Consider the following 21,996-nt stretch of genomic DNA (forward strand, 5'->3'; position numbering starts at 1 on the left):
ATGTTGACTATGCAGGAAACAGAATGCTCCCCCTGGAAATTATAATTGTTTACAGAAATGGGCCTCAGTGTCATTTGTCAATAAAACCTGACTTTGCCTTGAACTTTCAGGTAAAGAGATCTAACTAAACTAACAAAACGAGAAATTCCTTGGCTCAGTTCTAAACTAAATCTAAACTTAGTTCTAAATCTAAACTAACAAAATGGGAAATTCCTGGAGAGGGCCATTTGAAATCTAAAATAATTTGTCTGCCAAGAGGCCTATTGTACAAATATGTTAAACATAGTACAAGACCAGGTGAAGCTAACTTCCAAAGACAAAAGATTTTGCAGAAGTTGAGAGTCCTTTTCCTTAGGAAACCTGAAGAATTGCCAGCTTGTGGCAGTACTATCCAAAGGCTTAGCATCAAAAATATTCCCCAAAGCTGTGTGTCTCGTGACATCCTGATCCAACTGTCCCCATGAGCATGTGAGATGTGAAATGAGAAAACCAACAGCCAGCTCCTTGTGGGATGGGCCAAGAGCAAGCCACAAACATGCAGAGTTTTATCCTGCCTTTTTGTACTTGGTAAGTTTCAGCTAAATTTAGCTCTTATGATTATTTCATGCAGATAATAAAACTTTTCTATTTGCTATTAAAACTACCCTGTAAAAGAACCTAGGGTTTAATAATCCAGAGCATATTAACAATTCAATGGCAAAACAAGATGGCTCAATTGTCAAATTAGTTGGATTTTTCTTTTGTATGGGTTTGTGTCATTTTATAAACCACAAGCAGAGGGGAGAAACGCCATTAAGTTTTTTCCCCTGCTATTGTTTCTGCTCCGACAATTTATTAAGCAATAAATGGCAAAGCAAAGCCAAGGACCATATAAATCTAGCCAGCTGGAACACACACTGTATGAATCTCAAAAGTGAACATGAATCTTAAGACGCCACCAAACAAACTTTCTTCCTCAACTACAGGCATTTTTATTTCATTGTTTTGTAGATTCTGAGATATGATTTGTAAATAGATAATAAAGAAACATTAGCTTATTCCATCTCTTGGGTAGTAAAGGTTGGCAGTAGAATAGTAAAAATTGGACTAAAAGGTGAGGAATCCAGGCCCTTAGTCTGGCTAAGAGGCAGAGATACCTACCATGGTCCAGGAGCTAGAATAAGAGGCCTCTTCTTGGTACTGAGCTCTTACTTAGGCAAAGGAAAATGTTCTATAAGGCAGCAGAATTATCAACCACCCCTCAATACTTGATACATACTACCCTTCCTCGGGCCTTACTAAATAATATTTGACTATGCATGTGCGTGCACACGTGTATGTGTGAGCACGGGCATTTGGATTTTTGTTCATCGTTTTGTTATTATAATAGAAGAAAACTGGCAGAAGAATCACAGCAATGCAACGATAACAAAACCCTGCTAGAATGATCTAGCAATCAAATTACACTGTCATTGTATCACAAGTCTGACATTTCCATTTGAGGCATGTGCCTTGAGGGTGAATGCTCACTCCCCTCCATAGTCATCCGCATTTCTGAGGATGCTGAGCAGACATCAGAGCAGACATCAGTTTTGCAAGAAGCAAAGACCAGGGAAGAAAGCAAAGACCAGGGAAGATTAACGCAACACCAGCTGGCTTCTCAACAGGCTCTACCACCATGGCTCAAATAAAACTTGAATAAAGGGGCCCATTACTAAGAAATGCTTCTACAGAAACTTCGAGAGGAAGGCACTATGACCCTAAAAAGGCTTGCTGTAGTGAAGACTCATACTATGAGGTCAAAAATATACATACTGAGCCAATATTTGAAATCTTCGAAGTCCTAAGGCTTGCTGCCTTTGCAATCACTCACCTTTCCTCTGTCCCTAATTCTTTGGTTAATTAAGACAAGCAGTTCCTAGTGTCAGCTGCACTTCCCCACCCCAGGGTTAAGAGGGGCTGTGTCTGTCTGTCACCACCATGTATCTGTCACCACACAGTCCTCCAAACACAGCAAACTGTTAAAGATGATTTAAAAAAAAAAAATCAGAAAACAAGAGAGCCATCACCATGGCAACTATAAACGGAACCCATGCAGCCTGTCTCAAAAGTTACCAGGAGAAGAACCTACCTCTCAGTTTATACATCTCTCCGTTAGCTGAGTACACGACCAGCATGTGGGGGGCTTCGTCGCTCAGGGACACTATGGCTCCGGACAGAGACAGGGCTCCTCGGGGCTTCTGGTGTTTGCTTTGCTCATTCACAAAATACTGCAGGATGCCAGCCTCAAAATCCAGCACAAAGTACCTGCACAGAGAAACCACAGCACATCATTTTTCTCCCCCAGCCTACCGCACACAGCAAAGCAGAAAAGCAAAGCAATCCTCAAGTCCACATCAAGGCTCCAAATCCAAGAAGCTGGAAACCCCACGCCCCTCCCAGATGCAACACAGAAGCTGGCCCGGGGAGGGAGAGAGCACCGGATTCTTACTTGGGAATGGGGCTCATAACGGGCCACGGCGGGCAAGGGCCAAGGCCGCCCAGGGTTTGGCGCAACGCCTGCTGACCACGGATACCACGTCAAACCTCAGGACAGCAGAGACAGGCAGAAGCACTGCAACACGGCTTCTCCGTGTTGCACCCCCCACATGACTTCTTGGGAATTCACCTGGAATTTACCAGGCCTTTAAGACAGGTGGATTTATACCCCAGACCACCTGGACGCCTTCCAGCAGGCCCTTTCAAATATTCTGTTTTACACAAAGAGGCAAAGATTCCCCCTGCCCTGGGAAGTTGAAATGCCACTGAATTTCTACATCCAGGGTAAAAGAAGAACCGCAATTTGTCCAAATCATACAACAAATCTGTGTAGCCAAATATCTGGCCTGTTTATTGTCTCAAGCCATTGCCTAGGAAGTAGCCAAGACAACTTTCCCTCCTCCACCGGGACAGAAATGTCTTCATCTCAGACTCAAATTCTTCCTGTGGCCTAGAGACCCAACACAGCCCACACTGACTTTTCGACCTTCTCGCTTTATGCTCCACCCACACACTCTTCCTTCATATTCACCAAGTTGCCTCCTACCACAGGACCTTGACACATGCTGTTCACAACTGCTCCCTGTCTGGAGCAGTTACTCAAAGTATGGTCCACAAATTTTGATGGTCCACCAACTGTTCCCAGTCCATGATAGTCTTTAGAAATGTTTTCTGCCATTTGGCTTTGTTTCAACATCCAACTGCCTGATCAGTTGGACATGTCTCATTAAATAGCTCAGATCTGATCAAACACATATGGCACATGCATGCTGCATGCTAGTAATGAATCAATCACTGTGCAATTGGCTGGAGGGGGGGCAGGTGGGAAGCAGATCCTTCACCACAATCTGAGAAATACTCGCCTAGAATGTTATTCCTCCTGCCTAGAATATGGTTCCCCTTCTTTCTTGCCATGTGAACGTCTCCTAACCAGGTCAAATATTCTTCCTCATAGTACCTGGAGATGCTCCTTTTTGGCGCTGGCCCCAGTGGAAGTCTACATCTGTACGATTATCTGATGCAATGTCCGGTTTCCCCACTAGACTCTACGCTCTGTGGAGGTGGAACATGTCCCCACCACCACTGCCAGTGCCCAGCACAATGCCTGACACTTCATTGCTACTCAGTTAACATTTGTGGGAAAAAAAAAAATGAAGGAAAAAACCTACTAAATCCCACAGTTCCCCATCCATGCACCGAGTGCACCTGGTAAACTCAGGTGCACTACAAAATATGACATCTTTGAGGGACACATGGCGAGGCTCCACGTGGGTCAGATACCATCTGCACTACTAACTCAGGTACTTTTCACAGTTTCAATATTTGATTGCTCTACACTCCTTTCAACGACATTTTTGCAAAGGGTTTCAGCAGGTGCTGTGATTGAACGACAAACATCAGTGCAGAACAGGGAAAGAGCAATGTCCAATAGGACGCCCGGGTTGGAGAAGCTGTGGAGTGCCCACCGGTTTGCATTTCTCTTTTATAAGTAATTTTGGTTATTCAAGGAAAACATATTTTTCTTTGCTATTATTTTTTTCAATGGCTACTAAGTTAAGACATAAATATGTGTGAGGTTGTGTGGAGCTAACCACTTAATAAATGAAACTGTTGGCTATTTCTGTTAGCTTAAAAGCACCACCAACCAAGAAAGTTTACAAGCCTCTGACCTAATTCATTCTCACAGCAACGTAACAGATAGATGTCATCCCCACTTTACAGATGTCCTGAGACTAGAAAAAAACTCGAAATCTAAGCCGAGCTCATCTGTGCCCAAGGTCCATGCTTGGTCCAATCTGGCAATCGCAAACTCTCCCTTGATGCTCACTCAAGTCCTCCCTTGTCATTTCTCCATGTTGCCTCCTCCATGACCCACTTACGTATTTTATTCTCCAAACCTTTCTGCTCCAACAGGGCTAAGAGCTTTTGAAACCTCCTCTGCCTGGCACCGAGGTCCCTAGTCATCCCCTTCCCATGGGGCAAGGTGCAGCCATTCTCACTAGCACATGACTGCCCAGGTCTCAGTCCTCGAAAGAATCTGCCAATTTAAATAATTTTTAATATTCCAGGTGGCCTGGCCAACACTATTTCACTCCTCTCCTTCCCACCCATCGTTCAAGCCACTATAATAATATAACAATAAAGATAACTTCTGTTGCTCATGATTACATGGATAAATCAAGACACACAAATGTGTCATAACCAGGGTTACTCGAAGTATGATTCTTAGCCCAGACGTATCAAAATCCCCTGGGAGCTTGTTAGAAATGTAAATTCTTGGACCCCACCCAAGACCTGCTGAGGCAGAAACTCTGGGGGTGGGGCCCAGGAAGCTCTGTTTTAAGCTTCGAAGCAATTTCCATGCTGGCAAAATTTGAGAAGCAGGACCCTAAACTACCATCATCGATTCCCTTCTCCCCCTCTTCCAGAGGTCACGGCCAAAATATATTTCTCAGCTTCCCTTGCGTGTAGGGTGTGGCTGTTTGAGCTTGAGCCAACAGAAGGGGAGCAGAAGTAAAGCAGGCCTGGCCCAGAAAACTCACTCTTCTCTCTAATACACACATACGCTAGAATGGAGACAAGCTACAGGGCAACTTTGAAACCCTACAGTGGGTAAGGCAAAGGCAAGAGGAAAAGATCCTGGCTCCCGGAATCAGCACAGGAAGCAAATCACCTATGAAGCAACAGCCACCTCAGACTGCTACTGCATGAGAAGGAACTTTGAGAAGGCCACTAAGATCAGATCTGTTAGAGCAGCTAGCCTCACATGAACAAATGCACACAAAAAAATTTTTATTTCTATTTTTATGTCCCTCTACTTGACATCTACTTGAATCTCTACTTGAAACCCTTTAATGTGGGGCAAAAACCACAACGAGAGAAGAACCAGGGTAACTTCCGAGCTGCCAACGGGCAGATTATTTAAGTGTTGGCTCTGCCTTCTCCTTGGGAACGAACACTGTCAACTATATATAATGTCATCGGGGCTGTAGCTGTGCAAACGCTGCTCGTGGGAAGTCAGAGTATTAACAGGAGCAGGGAAGGAGATGAGAGTCACCCCACAGCACCTGGGGTCCCCCACACGGAGACAGAGCTGGGGCGTCCACACTGACAAGCAAGCCACTCTTACGCAGGGGGATGTAGAGAAAGAAGGGTTGAACATTCAAGGAAAAGACAAATGTGACTTGCCCTGAGCTTTCTCCGTTTCTCTGTCCACACCCCAGAAAACAGGCTCAGCCTCTGTCTCCTGTTGCTTCTAGCAACTTACCCCAACTTACCGACTGGTAACCTGTCAGCTTTCCTCTCTCCTGGGGCAGCTTCCTGTCCCAACAAATAACTGTGCATACATTCGCAAAGGCCATTATTCAGAAGCTGGTACAGAGAAATGAATGGAATGCTGTTTCTTTTCTCAATAAGGATGACAGAATAACCAATTGATGTCACATTATGCAGGATATGGGGACACATTAATGATTTTTCACGTTCCCTATTTCAAACTGACACCTTAATTCTAACCTCCTGCCTCAGACGGAAGAAAAGAACGTATTTCCACTGCTTCCTAAAACACTTGAAATGCAAATGCCCAGGTTTGAATGTGTACTAAGAAGGGTTATCAATAAGTTTCTCCTTTTCTAAAGACAGTTAAGAATTTCATCCTATTTGGAAAGGACTGCTGGGATACTATCTGATTGAAAATTGCAACAGACAAAAAAACCAGGTATTCTTTCAGGATGGCCTTTGAACGTTACGTCAGCTTTGTGATACGCAGGTAAGGGCGGTCTATACGGCATTAAGAAGCACAATTCCTGCGGGTCACATCCCCTGGTAGGAAGGAAATTAAATTTGGTTTCCCACGGGGCCATGGCTCTGTCAGGTGCTGCTGTCTGGGCCTGCAGCTATATCTGAAAGCCACAGCTTCCATTCTAAATAGGAAAGTTAACTACATTTCTGGATTAGGCTTCATTAAACCAAGTGAAATTGTTAGATAAACTCCTGAAACATTTTTAAAGGCCTTCCCCTTCTAGAGGACTGAATAAGGCAAACCTAATTCCTAGATTCTAGGGCTTTTTAAAATTCATATCTTTGAGCTTTAGTGTGACTGCTGTGTCAGGGAGCTTAATTGCAGACAGACAGAGAGCATATTTTCTGTGCCATGTTAAAAAAAAAAATCAAAGAATGTGCTGGGGGGAGAAAGGGAAGATGAGAGGAGAAATCAAATAAACCCATGAAGAAATTAATTCTAATCAGGCCAGCTTGCTTGGAGGCACCCTTGCCCATGCCCAAGCTGGGAGTGGCGGCAGGCACAGACCCCTTCCCGGGAAGGGCTGGGGACCAGCCGCTGCCTACCAAGAGCCTTCAGACAAATCCACTGCTTTCAAAACAAACACAAGTGCGCAGGCGCATACCTGCATCCTTTAATCACACGAACTCACACCGACAACCACAAAGACACGCAGCTCACACTCGGCAGGTGCTTGCATTCACACTCACACGTTCACACTCACGAACTGATGCACATTTGCACAACCGCACTCACACTCACTTCGACACACAGCACGCCCCCCCCATCATGGTGCCTTCCCAGTCCCACATCTCTGACAGGTCATTTGTGTGCACTGGTACCCCCTTTTCACCCCCTGCTCCATCTACCTGGCATAGTTTCATTAAGGTTCAACTTCAGGGTCTAAAAGTTGCCAGTAACATACATTTTTCTTCTAGGGGGAGAAGCGGGGCCCAGGAGCCCACCAACAGCCCTCAGCCAAGCCCCAGGCAGGAAGAGAAAGCGAAGGAAGGGGGAGAGGCGGGCAGGGGGAGCCAACTGTCCGTGCCAACAGGCAGCAGGTGCAGCCAGCTAGCAGAGAAGTGCAAACACGCAATGGAAAAGGCTTTCTTTGAAGAGGAACTTTGCTAGACAGGCTGGTCCTGACAAAAGGCGGAATCATTTCATCTAAATTTAAAGGTGAAAATTAAAACAACAAGAGCAAAGGGCCTGAGAAGGGAAGGTTAGGGCTCCCTCCTTGCTGCTGGCAGAACACCCTTCACAGCCACGTTACTGCTGTCACCAAGGTGGCCGCCAGACCCCTCTCGGGAGGGTCAGCCCCTCACCTCCACATGCGACACCAAGGCCAGGCCCACCCTCCCTGGGGAAGAGGAATGAGCACCAAGCACCTCCTGCTGGGACCTGCCTCCCTTCCCCAGCGCTCTGAATTCTCAGCACCTGCTCCAAACTACCCCGCTGCGTGAACAGGGCCTGTGGGCAGAGCTCCACACCCTGTGTCTCATCCTGACCAACGGCAACGGCGACTGTGTTCTCCACGTGAGATTGCTCGCCACCCAACTCTTCCAGAATCCCAGTCGAACACACTACGTAGGAAAGACTGAGACCCTCGCCACCTTCCGCCCCCCCCTCCTCCCTGGTTTCCTCTAAAGGATCTGCCTGGCGCAGGCTCAGAGCCGGGGGAGCAGCTCTTCCCAGCACTGCGCACGTGGATTCCTGAGGTTCCAGCAGCCTTCCAATTCCCTTCTGCACAGACGCTTAAAACATCACCATTTCTGAGATCAAGAAGCAACATGTTTGTAATACTTATAGAAAATAAAAAACTCAGGAAAAATCAGTAAAGTGAAATAGTATGTGAAAGACAGGGCAACTTGTGGATGCATTTTGCTAAATTTACCCTAAGGCTTTTTAAATGAACATCATCTATTGGTCATTAATTGAACCCTTTTCATCTTCAGTAAATCAGCATATTAAAGTTACCTCCTTGTAATCCTAGCACTCTGGGAGGCCGAGGTAGGCAGATTGCTCGAGGTCAGGAGTTCGAAACCAGCCTGAGCAAGAGCGAGACCCGGTCTCTACTATAAATAGAAAGAAAGAAATTGGCCAACTAATATATATAGAAAAGATTAGCCAGGCATGGTGGCACATGCCTGTAGTCCCAGCTGCTGGGGAGGCTGAGACAGGATTGGATTGCTTGAGCCCAGGAGTTTGAGGTTGCTGTGAGCTAGGCTGACGCCACGGCACTCACTCTAGCCTGGGCAACAAAGTGAGACTCTGTCTAAAAAAAAAAAAAAAAAAATTAAAAAATAAAAAAAAATAAAGTTACCTCCCTGTAGCTACCAGGCTCACATAAGAGGTGTGTACACATCCCCAGGTGGGACCTGTAATGCCTTGATCATTGTGATTAAGGAAAGCAGACTGTATCACCCCCAAATATGCCTGAACCTAGAGGGTCGAAAGAAAAGAGAGGAGATTTTTTTCCTTCCCTACAGTGGTCTTATTAGCTAAGAAGAGTTCATACTCAAAACCCTTAGAGTTTCTGGCTTGAGAGAAAAAAGATAAGTGTTCTAGAATTTCTCTCATAAGCATATTTCCCGGAAGGGAAGATGCTGGATCTTACAAACAAAACCTGCCACAGGTCCCAAGGCATAGCACCTGCAGGCAAACTCGCTCCCAGCCAAGCTTTAAAATCTAGAATCTTCCTTACTCTTGGAATTTGTGGCAGTAGCTGCAGAAATGCAGTGGTGTTTCTTCGTCTCTCAGTTACCTACTTGTCACTCATCTGTGACCAGAGAGTCCCATCACTGCCTCCACCATCCCCCAAACCACCAAGATACAGAGCCTCCAACACACCCCCCGATGGTACTAAGTTGACAGAGGGCCCCCAGGCTCATCACCAAGCTGGGGACAAATGTACTTTATTACACAAGAATTATATTAGAACACGGTCCATTATTAAACATACCCAAGCATGCAATGCAAAAAGTTCAATTCTCAAATACATCGAGAAAAACTTGATGTAACACATCCTGTCTGTAGCATAACCATTATGCTTGTCTTCAGACATCTTAAAAATATGTAAACTGAACCATCAATAATTGATAAAACGTACTGAGCACTTCCTATGTGTCGCACACAGTATGTGCTGCACACAGAATTAATGTCTTTATGCCTCATAGCAGTCTTAGAAAGTAGATGTAATTATAAACCCTTTCCACAGATGAAAACCTTCAAGCACAGAAAGGTTGATAACTTGCCCAAGATCTGACAGAGAGAGGAAATGAGAGGGGCCTGGGTTGTAACTCGGCAGTCTGGCCTTATAGCCCATGGCTCTAACCCATTCAGGTAATTGTGTGTTGAGAGAACAAATGCAAAATTATGCACTGTCAATAACACGGGGTCAAAATACATAAAGCAAAAACTGATAGAAATACAAATAGAAAATAAGACACAATCATAAAGAAAATAAAACACAATCATATGGGGGAAATTTAGAATCCTATCACCCAGAATCGACAGATATACAGAAAACATAATATGTAGACTCAAAACAATATAATTATGTCTTATTTTAAATTTTAAAAAATTAAAATTTTACAAATAATTTTAGACCCTAATGAAAAATATGACTTCTTTTAAAATGTGCGTGAGACGTTTTCCAAAACATTGGCTAAGAAAACATCAAACACCAAAATGTGGAAATTTTATAGGTCACATTTTTAAACTACACCTCATAGCAAAATAAACATCTGGTATGCTAAAGCCTTAAATGTTTATAAAAATAAACTAATATTTTAAAATGTGAACTAACTCTAGTTTTAATATAATTCAAAATGTTACAATATAGTTATATGTTATAAGATATAATTTATTGTGTATAATTATATAATTAATAATATATAATGTTACATATAATATAACTATATATTATAATATATAAGTGTTATATATTATAATTTAATATTAATAACATTAGGATAAAAGGGCATGACAGAAGAGGCAAACCAGAAAGAAAAGTATTAACTCATATTTGTTGTAAGGCTGGTGGCGGGCCCCCCCTCCCTTCTCTAGATCAAAAAAAAAGGCTCACAAGACCAGACCAGCTAAGGACAAACTACCAGACCCCGCTGAGAAAAACCACACCCCGATGTCCACCCAGATAAGAACGTCTTGGCTCCTGGATTTCCCAAATATCGCCAGCCCCTCCTATTCCTCAGTGCCCACCAAAGATCACCCCAGCTCTTCCCGCCAAAAGTCCCTAGCCCGGCCCAAACAGTATAAAAGGCCGCACCCCCTTTAAACGGAGGCAACTTCTGGAAGCCCCCCTCTCTTGAGACCCCAGAACCTCGTCTGGGAGCACTAAATAAAGCCACGTGGTTTGGCCCCATTCTTTCTGTCTGTCTTTTCTTTTTGCTGCCTCCGCAGAAAAACCTTACATTTCTAAATAAGAAATTTAAAAAATCTGTAAAGCAAAAAAGTCCATAAATAAAAAGACAACCAATAAAGTATACTTCTAAAAAAGAACACTTGCCTTCTAAAAAGAGTATTTCCTACTACCCAAAGCAATCTAGAGATTCAATGCAACCCTCACCAATACACAACGTGCCAGGCATGGTGGCTCAGGTCTGTAATCTTGGCACTTTGGCTCTGTCACCAGAGTGCAGTAGCATCATCATAGCTCACTGCAACCTCAAAGTCCTAGGGCTCAAGTGATCCTCTTGCCTCAGCCTCCAGAGTAGCTAGGACTTATAGGCACACACCACCATGCCCAGCTAAATTTTCTATTTTTGGTAGAGACAGGGTCTCCCTACTGCCCAGGCTGGTCTCGAACTCCTGGACTCAAGCAACCCTTCCACCTCGGGCTCCCAGAGTGCTAGGATTACAGGTGTGAACCACTGTGCCTGGCCAAAAGCGTTTCTTAAAGTTTGGTCCAGCTACTATCTGCTTCTGAATCAGCTGGGGAGCTTGTTGGAAATGTGGATTCTTGACTCCCAACCCCATACCCAGAGAATCTTTATGGTTAAGGTCAGGAAATCAGAGGTATGAATTTCAAGAAGTTTCCGAAGTGATTCGGAAGCACCTGAAGTACAAAAACCAGTGCAAAATCAGAGTCATGGTAAAGCTTTACAATGTTATACATCACCCTATTTTTCTTCTGGTCGACCAAGCTTCTCTCGCAATTATTCACTCAACAAGCACCAGAGCACCCACATGCCCATTTAGTATAGACAACCGAGGATAGACAACCAAGATGAATATGTTATCTCAGCATTAGCCAACCTCACTTTGTCTCGGCCTAAAAGAGCCAAAGCCCAGCCAGCTTTCCTAAATCACAATAGCCCAAGCAATGGATTTCTTGGTTCTGTCACTTTGGAAGTATTTTTGAGAAAGATTTAAAGAAAACTTACAAAAATCGCCTGGCTTTGAGTTCCTGCATAATCGGATCATCACCTAGCATTACACAGGCACTCACTTGAGCAGAAGGGCCCCAGGGGCCAGGATGAATGAAACACCTGAAGATTAAGAGCCTCCAACCCAAGATGCTGCCGCTTTGGGAACCACCTGATAAAGCACCAGCACAAGTCAAAGTGAACTTTCAACACGAGATTTGATGCACTGCGCTTGGATTTGATCTATGATGAGATTCCATCTGCTTTTAAAGACTAGGTGATTTAATACCCAAAGCAGGAACTGAGACCTGTCTAACAAGGATTAATACAGGCTTTCAGAATACTGCGTCGTTCCCTTCTGAACTACTATTGACTCTTGAGTTTTAGGTGCCTTTAGGTAAGAACTTCAATATGAAGCTGTGTCTCAGTGCTCACAAATCACATTTTCATTCTTGACATCGACAGTGCTGGAACTTACCTATAGATCCTGGAGATGGGCTAAGTCCTGATTTAAGTCTCTGTTTTATACTATAAGCTTGAAGAAACACACCAAAAAGATTCTGATACTGGCTGAAGTCCTGGGGTAAAGATGAGTGGGGCACCCCAGTTAGTACCCACTGAGGGGGTGGGAAGCTGACCGGCAGAGCCCAGAAGCAGCAACCTCGACCACCTACAGGCCCCACGGCTCAGCTTTCCCCCCAAATAATCAACTGAGTCAAGCTCTAAAGTCCACTGCCATGGATTCAATGCACCCTTTATTTTTCCCTCGAGGCAACAGAGTATAAAGGAAAGAGGTGTAATTTGGCCGTCATAGGCCTGATTATGGCCTAGACCAGAGGTCTTCAGACTTTGCCTGCATCAGAATCAGCTGGAGACTGGGTTAAACACAGCTTCCTGGGCCACTCCCCCAGAGTTTCAGATTCAGCAGGTCTGGGTGGAGCATAACCATTTGAAGTTCTAACAAGTTCCCAGGTGCTGCTGCTGCTGCTGCTGCTGTAGGACTACACTTTAGCAGCCCCGGTTCTCATTTCCGTGACCTTGGCCAAGTTCCTTATCCACTCGGGGCCTTGATTTCCACATCTGCAAAAGCAGAAAGCTGGCTAGTTCCCTTTAGAGACCATTCTACCATCTCTGTGCCTAAGGGTCTGTCTTTCTTATAGAAAAAGAGCTTTCAAACGTACATAGCATATTCCTAAATCAGATCTGACGCTCACATGCACCATATCAGCAGGTTGCTTAATTTACTACAACACCAACAAGATAGAACTGAAGATGAGAGCCTGTGTCTGCTCTTTGGGGGTGCCACGTTAATATTACTTGGCAGGGACTCACACAATTCTCAGTGATATGGATAAAGCGGCCTGGATAAGCTTATTCATGTTATGGTTAAAGAGAAGAGAATTCACATAAGCTCAACAATGTTTTGAAGATGGCAGCACTCACACTCAAACTAAGTTTTATCAGCAAGAATTCATTTGTTTGGTTTTAGTTTGCTGAGTAGCTACAATATGCCAGGTACTGTGCTAAGTGCTAAGGATTGGGGGTGGGGGGAATAAAGTCCCTCTTCTAACTGGGGGGGAGATAGACAAAATATTCACTGAAATTAGTGGCAAACTGTGGCTGTGATAGTGTGTGTCATGATAGTAGGGAGTCAATTAGGCCAGGCACACTGGCTCATGCCTGTAATCCTAAAATTTTAGAAGGCTGAGGCAGGAGGACCACTCGAGGTCAACAGTTTTAAGACTAGCCTGAACAAGAACGAGACACTGTCTCTACAAAGTATAGAAAAATTAGCCGGTCATGGTGGCATGCACCTGTAATCCCAGCTACTGGGGAGGCTGAGGCAGGAGGATCGCTTGAGCCCAGGAGATTGAGGTTACTCGCTCTGTCTTCCAGCCACGGCACTCGAGCCTGGAAGACAGAGCGAGATCCTTTCTCAAAAAAAAAAAAAGATGAGTCAATTAGTAGAACTGAAGACAGAGGAACTGAGATCTGAGGGATGAGCAAGTAGGACGGGCGAGGAGAAAGCTCTCCAGGCAGAGGAAGCCGCTGTGGGTGTGTCAAGGCCGGGAGGATAGAGGAATAAGTAGGGGGAGGAAGAAAAGCCAGCATGGCTGGAGCAGAGGGAGGGAAGGAGGGCGTGTTGTCAGGGGAAGCTAAAGGTGCCGGGAAGGCGAGGTGCGCAGGGAGTTCCACCTGTATCCCAACATCAAGGAGGCTGCTCGGAAGGCTTTCAAGCAGAGGCAGGGACAGAAGCAGAGCCACTTTGGACAAGGGGAACTCTAGCTCCAGCGCAGGGCAAGGCCAGCAGAGAAGGCAGAAGGGAGCAGACGAGGCTGTTGCAGACTGACCCCCTCTTCATCACGACACACTGAGAAGGCCAACAAATTCCCTCCCCCCAAAAATCAACTATCAAACTGGACAAAACGGTCAAAAAGCAACCATGTCGGCATAGTAGAAACTGGCCAAAGCCATAAAATGAGAAGAGTTTATTCATGCAAACGACTGATCTTTGGTAAGAACAGGCAGGGTCTGGCTGTTCCCATCCCCCACCTGGCAGGGCCAGGAGACCAGTAGTTCCAGCAGGGCGGGCCAGGAGAACAGCATGCTGCTGCCACCAGGGAGACGGTGCCTGTGACTGAACATCATCAGTTAAGTTGGCATCTCACCAGCGGGTGCACGGTGGAGGTTCTACCAGGCTGAGGTTGCAGCCATGTTGGGAGCAAGCCACTGACCAGCAGACTCTCCGGGGAATTAGCTAGGAGTTCCAGGAGGTGAGGAAACCAAGGGGCTAGATAAGCTCTCTACATATCTTGGTTAACCAGCGATTGGGCACAAACACATAAGAACCAGAGCCGGCCCACGCCACCCATGCATCCCGGGCCATCAGAGGCTATGGTGGTGTGCAGAGAAGACTGATGGAAAGTAAAAGCCAAGACAGACAAGAAAACAGCCTGAATTGTCAATATGCTCCCTGCCCACAAGCAGACAGAACAGCAGAGAGTGGAGCCTTACTGGCTACAGGCGGTTGCCCAATCTTTGGCTGAACACCAAGCATATACATCCAGAGTAAACAACTCCTACACCTCAAAAGTAAGAAAAACAACCCGATCAAAAAACAGGCAAAAGATTTCATTTCAAAGAAGACATAGGACTGGTTAATAAATACAAGAAAAGATACACACTATTAGTCTTTAGAAAAATGCAAATTAAAACTACAGTGAGATGCCATTTCACACCCACTAGAATGGCTATAATAAAAACGACAAACAATAACAAATGATGAGAAGGGAGAGGGAATGGAAGCTTCCCACATTGCTGGTGGGAATGTGACATGGTACAGCCGCTCGGAGAAACATAAACTCACCCCATAAGGCAGCAATCCCACTCTTGGACCTACTAAACAGGAACGAAAACACGTCTGTCTACACCAAAGACTTGCATGCAAATGATCACAGAAACGTTATTCATAGTAGCCAGGACTGGAAATAATTCAAATGTTTATCAACTGGTGAATGGATCAAAAGAAAAAAATTTGGCCAGGCGAGGTAGCTCACACCTGTAATCCCAGCACTCTGGGAGGCCGAGGAGGGTGGATTGCTAGAGGTCAGGAGTTCAAAACCAGTCTGAGCAAGAGTGAGACCCCGTCTCTACTATAAAAATAAAAAGAAATTAATTGGCCAACTAATAAATATAGAAAAAATTAGCTGGGCATGGTGGCGCGTGCCTGTAGTCCCAGCTACTTGGGAGGCTGAGGCAGCAGGATTGCTTGAGCCCAGGAGATTGAGGTAGCTGTGAGCTAGGCTGACGCCATGGCACTCACTCTAGCCTGGGCAACAAACCAAGACTCTGTCACAAAAAAAAAAAAAAAAAAGAAAAAGAAAGAAAAAAATTTGATCTATGCATACCATGGAATACTATTCAGCAATAAAAAGAACAAAATACTGACACATGCTACAACATGGATGAACTCCCAAAATGTAATAATATGCTAAGTGAAAGATGCCAAATGCAAAAGACTACAAATTATATTATTCCATACACATGAAATGTCCAGAAAAGGGAAACTTACAAAGATAAAAATCAGTGGCTGTCTGGAGGCTGAGGGTGGGAGCAGGAATAACTGCAAACAGTTTAGAGAGATTTTTTTTTCCACATTTTAATTTTTTTTTCCCTTTGGTGTTAGAAATGTTCTCAAACTAAATTGTGATGATAGTTACAAAAGTATACAAGTTCACTAAAACTAACTGAATTATACACTTACAGTAAGTGAATTCTATGGGCCAGCAGAGTGGTCGGTCCCCACCCTTTTTGGTACCAGCGACCAGTTTCATGGAAGACAATTTTTCCACGGGACAGGGAAGTGGAGGTGGCACCAGAGCTCTGCAGCCCAGTCCCTAATAGGCCACAATCCAGCACTGGTCCACCACGGCCCTGAGTTTGGGGACCGTAGCTATAGGGTATAAATTATACCCTAATAAAGGTTTTTAAGAAAAAAGAAAAAAAAAAGCTTCCACAGTGTTCCTGGCAATAGTCCAAACCAAGGGTAGGAATGGCAGAGTTTTGGCAGAGCTACAGGTGACAAGATTTGATGAAGCAGGAATTCAGTTTGGGGAATGTGGCTTTCGAGATACCTTTAAAACTTCCAAAAGATGTCACTTAGCAGTTGGATCTGGGGCCCAGAGGAGTTCTGAGCTGAGATGTAAATCTGCAAATCATCTGTAAATAAGCAGACATGGGGGCCACAGGCAGGGATGAGACCGCCCAGGAAGAGGAGCAGGGCGGAGAAGAAGAGGCAGGGAGGAACGGGCCTGGGACCAAGAGTTGAGGAACTCAAACATTAAACAGGGAAAAGAACAGAGAAAACAAAGCAGAGAGGTAGAAGGAAATCCAGGAGCACAGAAAGAGAATGTTTAAGAAAGGAGAAAGTGATATGTCAAATGCTAACTAAATGTCCCATTGGTTTCCAATTCCACCGATCTATTTCTAGATCCATGGACTCCCATAACCTGAAGCAAATCAGTTCTTTTAGATGCAGCACACCAAGAGAAAGGAAAAGAACTCTTATCTTCCAAACATGTATTGCCTAAGTCCGCCATCTGTTACTCAATATCCTCCTTCCATTTTTACAGGGAGCAGTAGAAATACCGGGTTGAAACCAGAATCTGAACCTCAACTCTGTCACTGATTAACTAGCAGTCAGGAACCAGGTGTGGCAGAGACAGCCTGCCACCCGCCCAATATCCCAATATCCAAATTTGTCTTCTCTCTCAAGAGAACCCTAATTTTCAGCTGGGCACAACACACTCCCAGAATGTATTTACCAACCATCCTGTCACCTAGATTCGGTCAAGTGACTGAGTTCTAGCTACTGGGGGACAGTGATGTATTACGCTCCCTCCCTCCTCCACTGGCTTTTTGGAAGATGAATACAATAGGGGAAGCAGAGAGTTAAAGGAGCTTGGGTCTCTAATTTCTGTGGAATCCCCAAACCAATCCTGAAAAGTTTACCTACAAACTTCTCTTCTGTGACAGAATAAAGGCTGTGATTTAGAATAATCCAGGGGGCATCTCCCCTACCAGGTTATCTGATCTGGGAAGGCCAGGTGAGTGCCTGACCTTCTGTCTCTGGCTCCCAAGTGGAAGCCACGCATCACAGCGTAATAAAAGGTGCACGCCAAAGGCAAGAACAGAACCAGGTATCAGAGAAAAGTCTGCACTATGAAAGGGAGACAAAAGAACAGAATGATTTAAACCAGAAGTAGACATAATGGAAAACAAAGGATAAAAACCTTAAACAAAATAAATATCTTAAACAGCTTCAGGGACCTAAGGGAGGCTGCATGTAAAAAGGAGCAGTTAGAAACACTGATGGAAAATACTGCATTTGAAAAATAAGAGTTTTGGCCGGGCACGGTGGCTCACGCCTGTAAGCCTAGCACTCTGGGAAGCCAAGGCGGGCGGATTGCTCAAGGTCAGGAGTTCGAAATCAGCCTGAGCAAGAGCGAGACCCCGTCTCTACTATAAATAGAAAGAAATTAATGGGCCAACTAAGATATATATAGAAAAAATTAGCCGGGCATGGTGGCGCATGCCTGTAGTCCCAGCTACTAGGGAGGCTGAGGCAGGATTGCTTGAGCCCAGGAGTTTGAGGTTGCTGTGAGCTAGGCTGACGCCACAGCACTCACTCTAGCCTGGGCAACAAAGTGAGACTCTGTCTCAAAAAAAAAAAAAAAAAAGAAGAAGAAGAGAAAGAAAAGAGAAGAGAAGAGAAGAGAAGAGAAGAGAAGAGAAGAGAAGAGAAGAGAAGAGAAGAGAAGAGAAGAGAAGAGAAGAGAAGAGAAGAGAAGAGAAGAGAAGAGAAGAGAAGAGAAAAAGAAGAGTTTTGATAAGGGCACTTAGAGGATTGGCAGAGCAGAGTCTGGTGGAAGAACAAATTGGTGAGCTGGAAGATTAATCAAGACACTCTCTCAAAAGGTATCAGGACTGGATTTTTAAAATGAAAAAAGTGTGACAAAACAGAAGTGTTGCTATCCTTCTCACAGGAGTTCCAGAGAATGAAAAAAAGAATAAAAGGAAAAGAGCAAGTATTTAAAGAAATAAGAACCAGGAATTTGTTGCAACTAAAGAAAAATCTGACATTTCATATCAAAAAATCTCACACAGTGCCAAATAGTTGGGATAAGAAAAGACCACACCTAGATCCATTATAGTAAAATTTAAAATCAAAGAAAAAGAAAACAAGCTAAAAGCTCCCAGAGAGAAAAGTCAGAAAATCTATAAAGAAAAAATAAAATCAGAGTTTTTAACACCAACAGTGGATGTATAAGAAGACAAAGGAATGACATTTTCAAAATGTAAAGCGAAAAATCTTGGAATCTTTAGTTTGGTATTCAGATGAATTATCATTAAATGTGAAGGTTAAAAAAAAAAGATATTCTCAGACCCTTTCTCTTCTGGCATTATCGACAATGAGGGGCCTTGAGGAATCTTCTTGTGGTAGCAACTAGACTCTAGCTAGTATACAAGAAATCACAGAGGTTTCCAAAGAACACCCCACACACGTGTGCCCATGTGGTGCCAGGGCAGAGGGCAGCTGGGAGCAGCAGGATTGGTTGTCTGGAGAGCGAAAAGTTGACAGCAGCAGGATAACGGGACACTCAGCCTTGGGTCAGCTTTCTCCCAGGCTTGGGAAAAGCCAAACCTGGGATCCTCTCTAAGCCAGGACCCTACAAGGCGTCTGAAGCAGTCTCAAATTAGTGGCACCCTCTGGCCACTGTAAGAAGCAAAAGTAAATCCTCTCTGGAGGAAAGTACCCCTAAAGTATAACCTCAGCCTGCCACAGAGTGAGTTCAAGCAACAAGCTCATCATTAAAGATCACCAAGCACAAGACCCAGCAAATGTCCGTGAGTGAGGCTTAGCAGAACCAAACAACAATGCACCCAAGCCTCCAAGAACGGTAGACATGGAAACTGTCAGGTATAAAAATACGGAACAGCAGGTATGAAATATTTAATGAAATAAAGACTGTAATCATAAAGATATGCAGATAATAAGAGACTAATAGGAAAGAATAGGCAGATTTTAAAACAAAATGCAACCCCTAGAAATGAAAACTATAATTTTTTAATTGAAGACTCTCAGAAACAGAAAGACAAATACCGCATAATCTCACTTCTATGTGGAATCTAAAAAAGCTAAACTCATGGAAGCAGAGAGTAGAATGGTAGTTACAGAGGTTGGGGGTGGAGACCAAGGTAGGGAATGGGGATAGATTGGGCAAACAGTACAAAATTTCAGTTAGACAGGAGGAATAAGTTTTTGAGATCCATTGCACAGCAGGGTGACTACAGTTAATGAAAATATATTATGCATTTCAAAATAGCTAAGATTGAATTTCAAATGTCTCACCTTAAAAAAAGATGATGGATATGTTAATTAGCTTGATTTAATCATTCCACATTGTATATATATGATAAAACATCACATTGTACCCCATAAATGTATATGATTATGATTTATCGATTACAAATAATATTAATTTTTTAAAAGACTCTTAGGATAAGTAAAGCAACAGATTAGAAACTGCTGGAAAAGGAACTAGTCAAATAAAAGATATATTCCAAGAAATTACACAAAGTGCAGCAATGACAGAAAAGATAGAAAATGTAGGGGAAACATTAGTAGATCAAGAAATCAAACACAGATCTCATCAGAGTACTAGACAACAGAACAGAGAAAATGAAGGAAAGGTCGTATTTAAGGAAATAATGGACTGCGAATTTCCCAAATGGATTCCAGTACATGCGAAGCATGAAAAATAAAAAGAAATTCCCATCTACAGTCATCGTAGGGAAACTGCAGGCACCAAATGGGAAGACCCTGAAGGCAGCCAAAGCAGAAGTTCAGATCCTTTACAAAGGATGACACAGTGACAGCAGGTATCTCCACAGAAACACCAGTGACCAGAGAAGAGTAGCATACCACCTTCAAAACATGGAGAGAAAATAGTTGTCAATTTAAAATTGTGTGCTTAGCAAAGTTCTTTAAGCAAGAGAATGAAATAAATACATATATATAATAGATATAAAAAAAACATAATTTACCACCAAGAAACCTGCATTTACGGAGCTTTTAAAGTTCTTTAGGATAAGAAAAACAAGCCAAGAAAGATACATGCAAAAAGAAAGGATGAATAAACAAAATGGTAAACAGAGGCAAATCCAAACAATATTATCTGCATAAAATAATAAAGATGTTTAACTTATGAATTTTTTAAAGGATATAACTGAAATAACAAATAACAGCATGTGAGATAGGAGAGGATATTGAAATTAAAGCATTCAACCAGGTTTTGGAAGAGGTTTAAGATAACTGACTTTAAACATTTTAAAGTTTAATGTGTATGGTAAAATATCAAGGGAAATGACTAGAAAATACAGTATGTAAATTCCAAAAAAGTAAGAAGAAGGAAAAATAGAATATAGAGAAAGGAACAAAAAAATCCAATCTATCCCTTAAGAAAGCAAGATAGGGGGAAAAAAAGAAACATAGAAAAAGTAGGACAAATAGAAATTAGTGGTTACAATGGCACAAACAAGTCCAAGTGTATCAATAATCACAAAATATATAAATGAATTCACTTGCCAATTAAACAATAGATATTGCAGATTAAATAGATATTTTTAAAAATCCAAACACATCCCTAAAGTACAAGGGCATGAAAGAAAGATATACCAGGCCTATGGTAACCAACATTAGAAAAGACGGATATTAAGACAAAAATAATTAAAAAATGAAGGAAGTAAAACCATACAATCATCTCAGTAGATGCAAAAGAAGAACATCTCTAAGTTTAATGTCCAACTCTGGGAGGGAAAAATAAAAACTCTTAGCAAAACTGAAATAGAAAAATGCCTATCTAGTAAATGATATCTAAAACACACATGCACACACACACATACACATGCACACAAACAGAGCAACCCTAACAGTGAAAGCTGGAAATGTTAAAAGCTTTCCTATTAAAATCATTAATAAGACAAGAATGCCCACAATCATTATTACTTCTATTAAATAACCATATAGAAGTACTGGTACAAGACTAGTGTAGTAATAAAAATAAATTAAAAGCTTAAGAACTGCAAGGATTATGAATGTCTAAAGCACAGAAAAAATTCTACAGAAAATAACTATAATTAAAAGGACCTTAGTAATATACTAGATTAAACTATTCTAAAAACTGCTTTTCCATTCACAAAGTTAGAAAATAAAACTAAATCATTTACCACAGCATTGTCCCTTCTTGTTCTCTATCCCAGCCCCTGATTAAAGCTCCAACTTTGGCCCCTTGGCTGTGCCCACTGTGAGTAATTTCTCACTAGCCATTTTTCCTACTCATCCCCTGAGACTTATAGGTCTAAGGCCTATCCTTAGACCAGACCCATTTTTCCCAAAGAGCTTTCCTCACATATCCTCACTTCTCAGCTGGTCCTCCAAAGAGATATTTTGACATAGGGGCCAAAGCCACTGCAGTCATTTGCTTTAAATAGCAATTACTTTTTCTTTATTGTTTTGATATCGTTTTTAGATATTTATTTTGTATTTTGCCATTCAACTGATTGCATCAATGTTAGGAGAGTTTTGATTCAAATATCTCATTTGGATGTTACAAGTATTGAGAAGGAGCACTTTCTCTAATTGCTTCTAATTTCCTTTTCTTGCCTTATTGCATAGTACAGAATGTTTTAAAATGAGTATTAGTGAGCAGGCAACTTTGTATTATTCTTGTCTTCCATGGAAACACTTCT

The 21,996-nt window shown here is 43.0% G+C and overlaps 1 protein-coding gene across 3 annotated transcripts in view; it reads right to left on the reverse strand.

Annotated features, from left to right (window-relative positions):
• OSBPL10 (oxysterol binding protein like 10) overlaps window positions 1–21,996 on the reverse strand; it is a 286,393-nt gene that overhangs the window by 185,950 nt on the left and 78,447 nt on the right. For all 3 annotated transcript variants that reach the window (XM_076005966.1, XM_076005962.1, XM_012769171.3), the window contains exon 2: window positions 2,111–2,286. In XM_076005966.1, the coding sequence (XP_075862081.1) occupies window positions 2,111–2,286 (176 nt within the window). The remainder of the gene's footprint in view (window positions 1–2,110; window positions 2,287–21,996) is intronic.

This window comes from Microcebus murinus, chromosome 1 (genome assembly GCF_040939455.1).
Source record: "Microcebus murinus isolate Inina chromosome 1, M.murinus_Inina_mat1.0, whole genome shotgun sequence".
Taxonomy (NCBI): Eukaryota; Metazoa; Chordata; class Mammalia; order Primates; family Cheirogaleidae; genus Microcebus; species Microcebus murinus.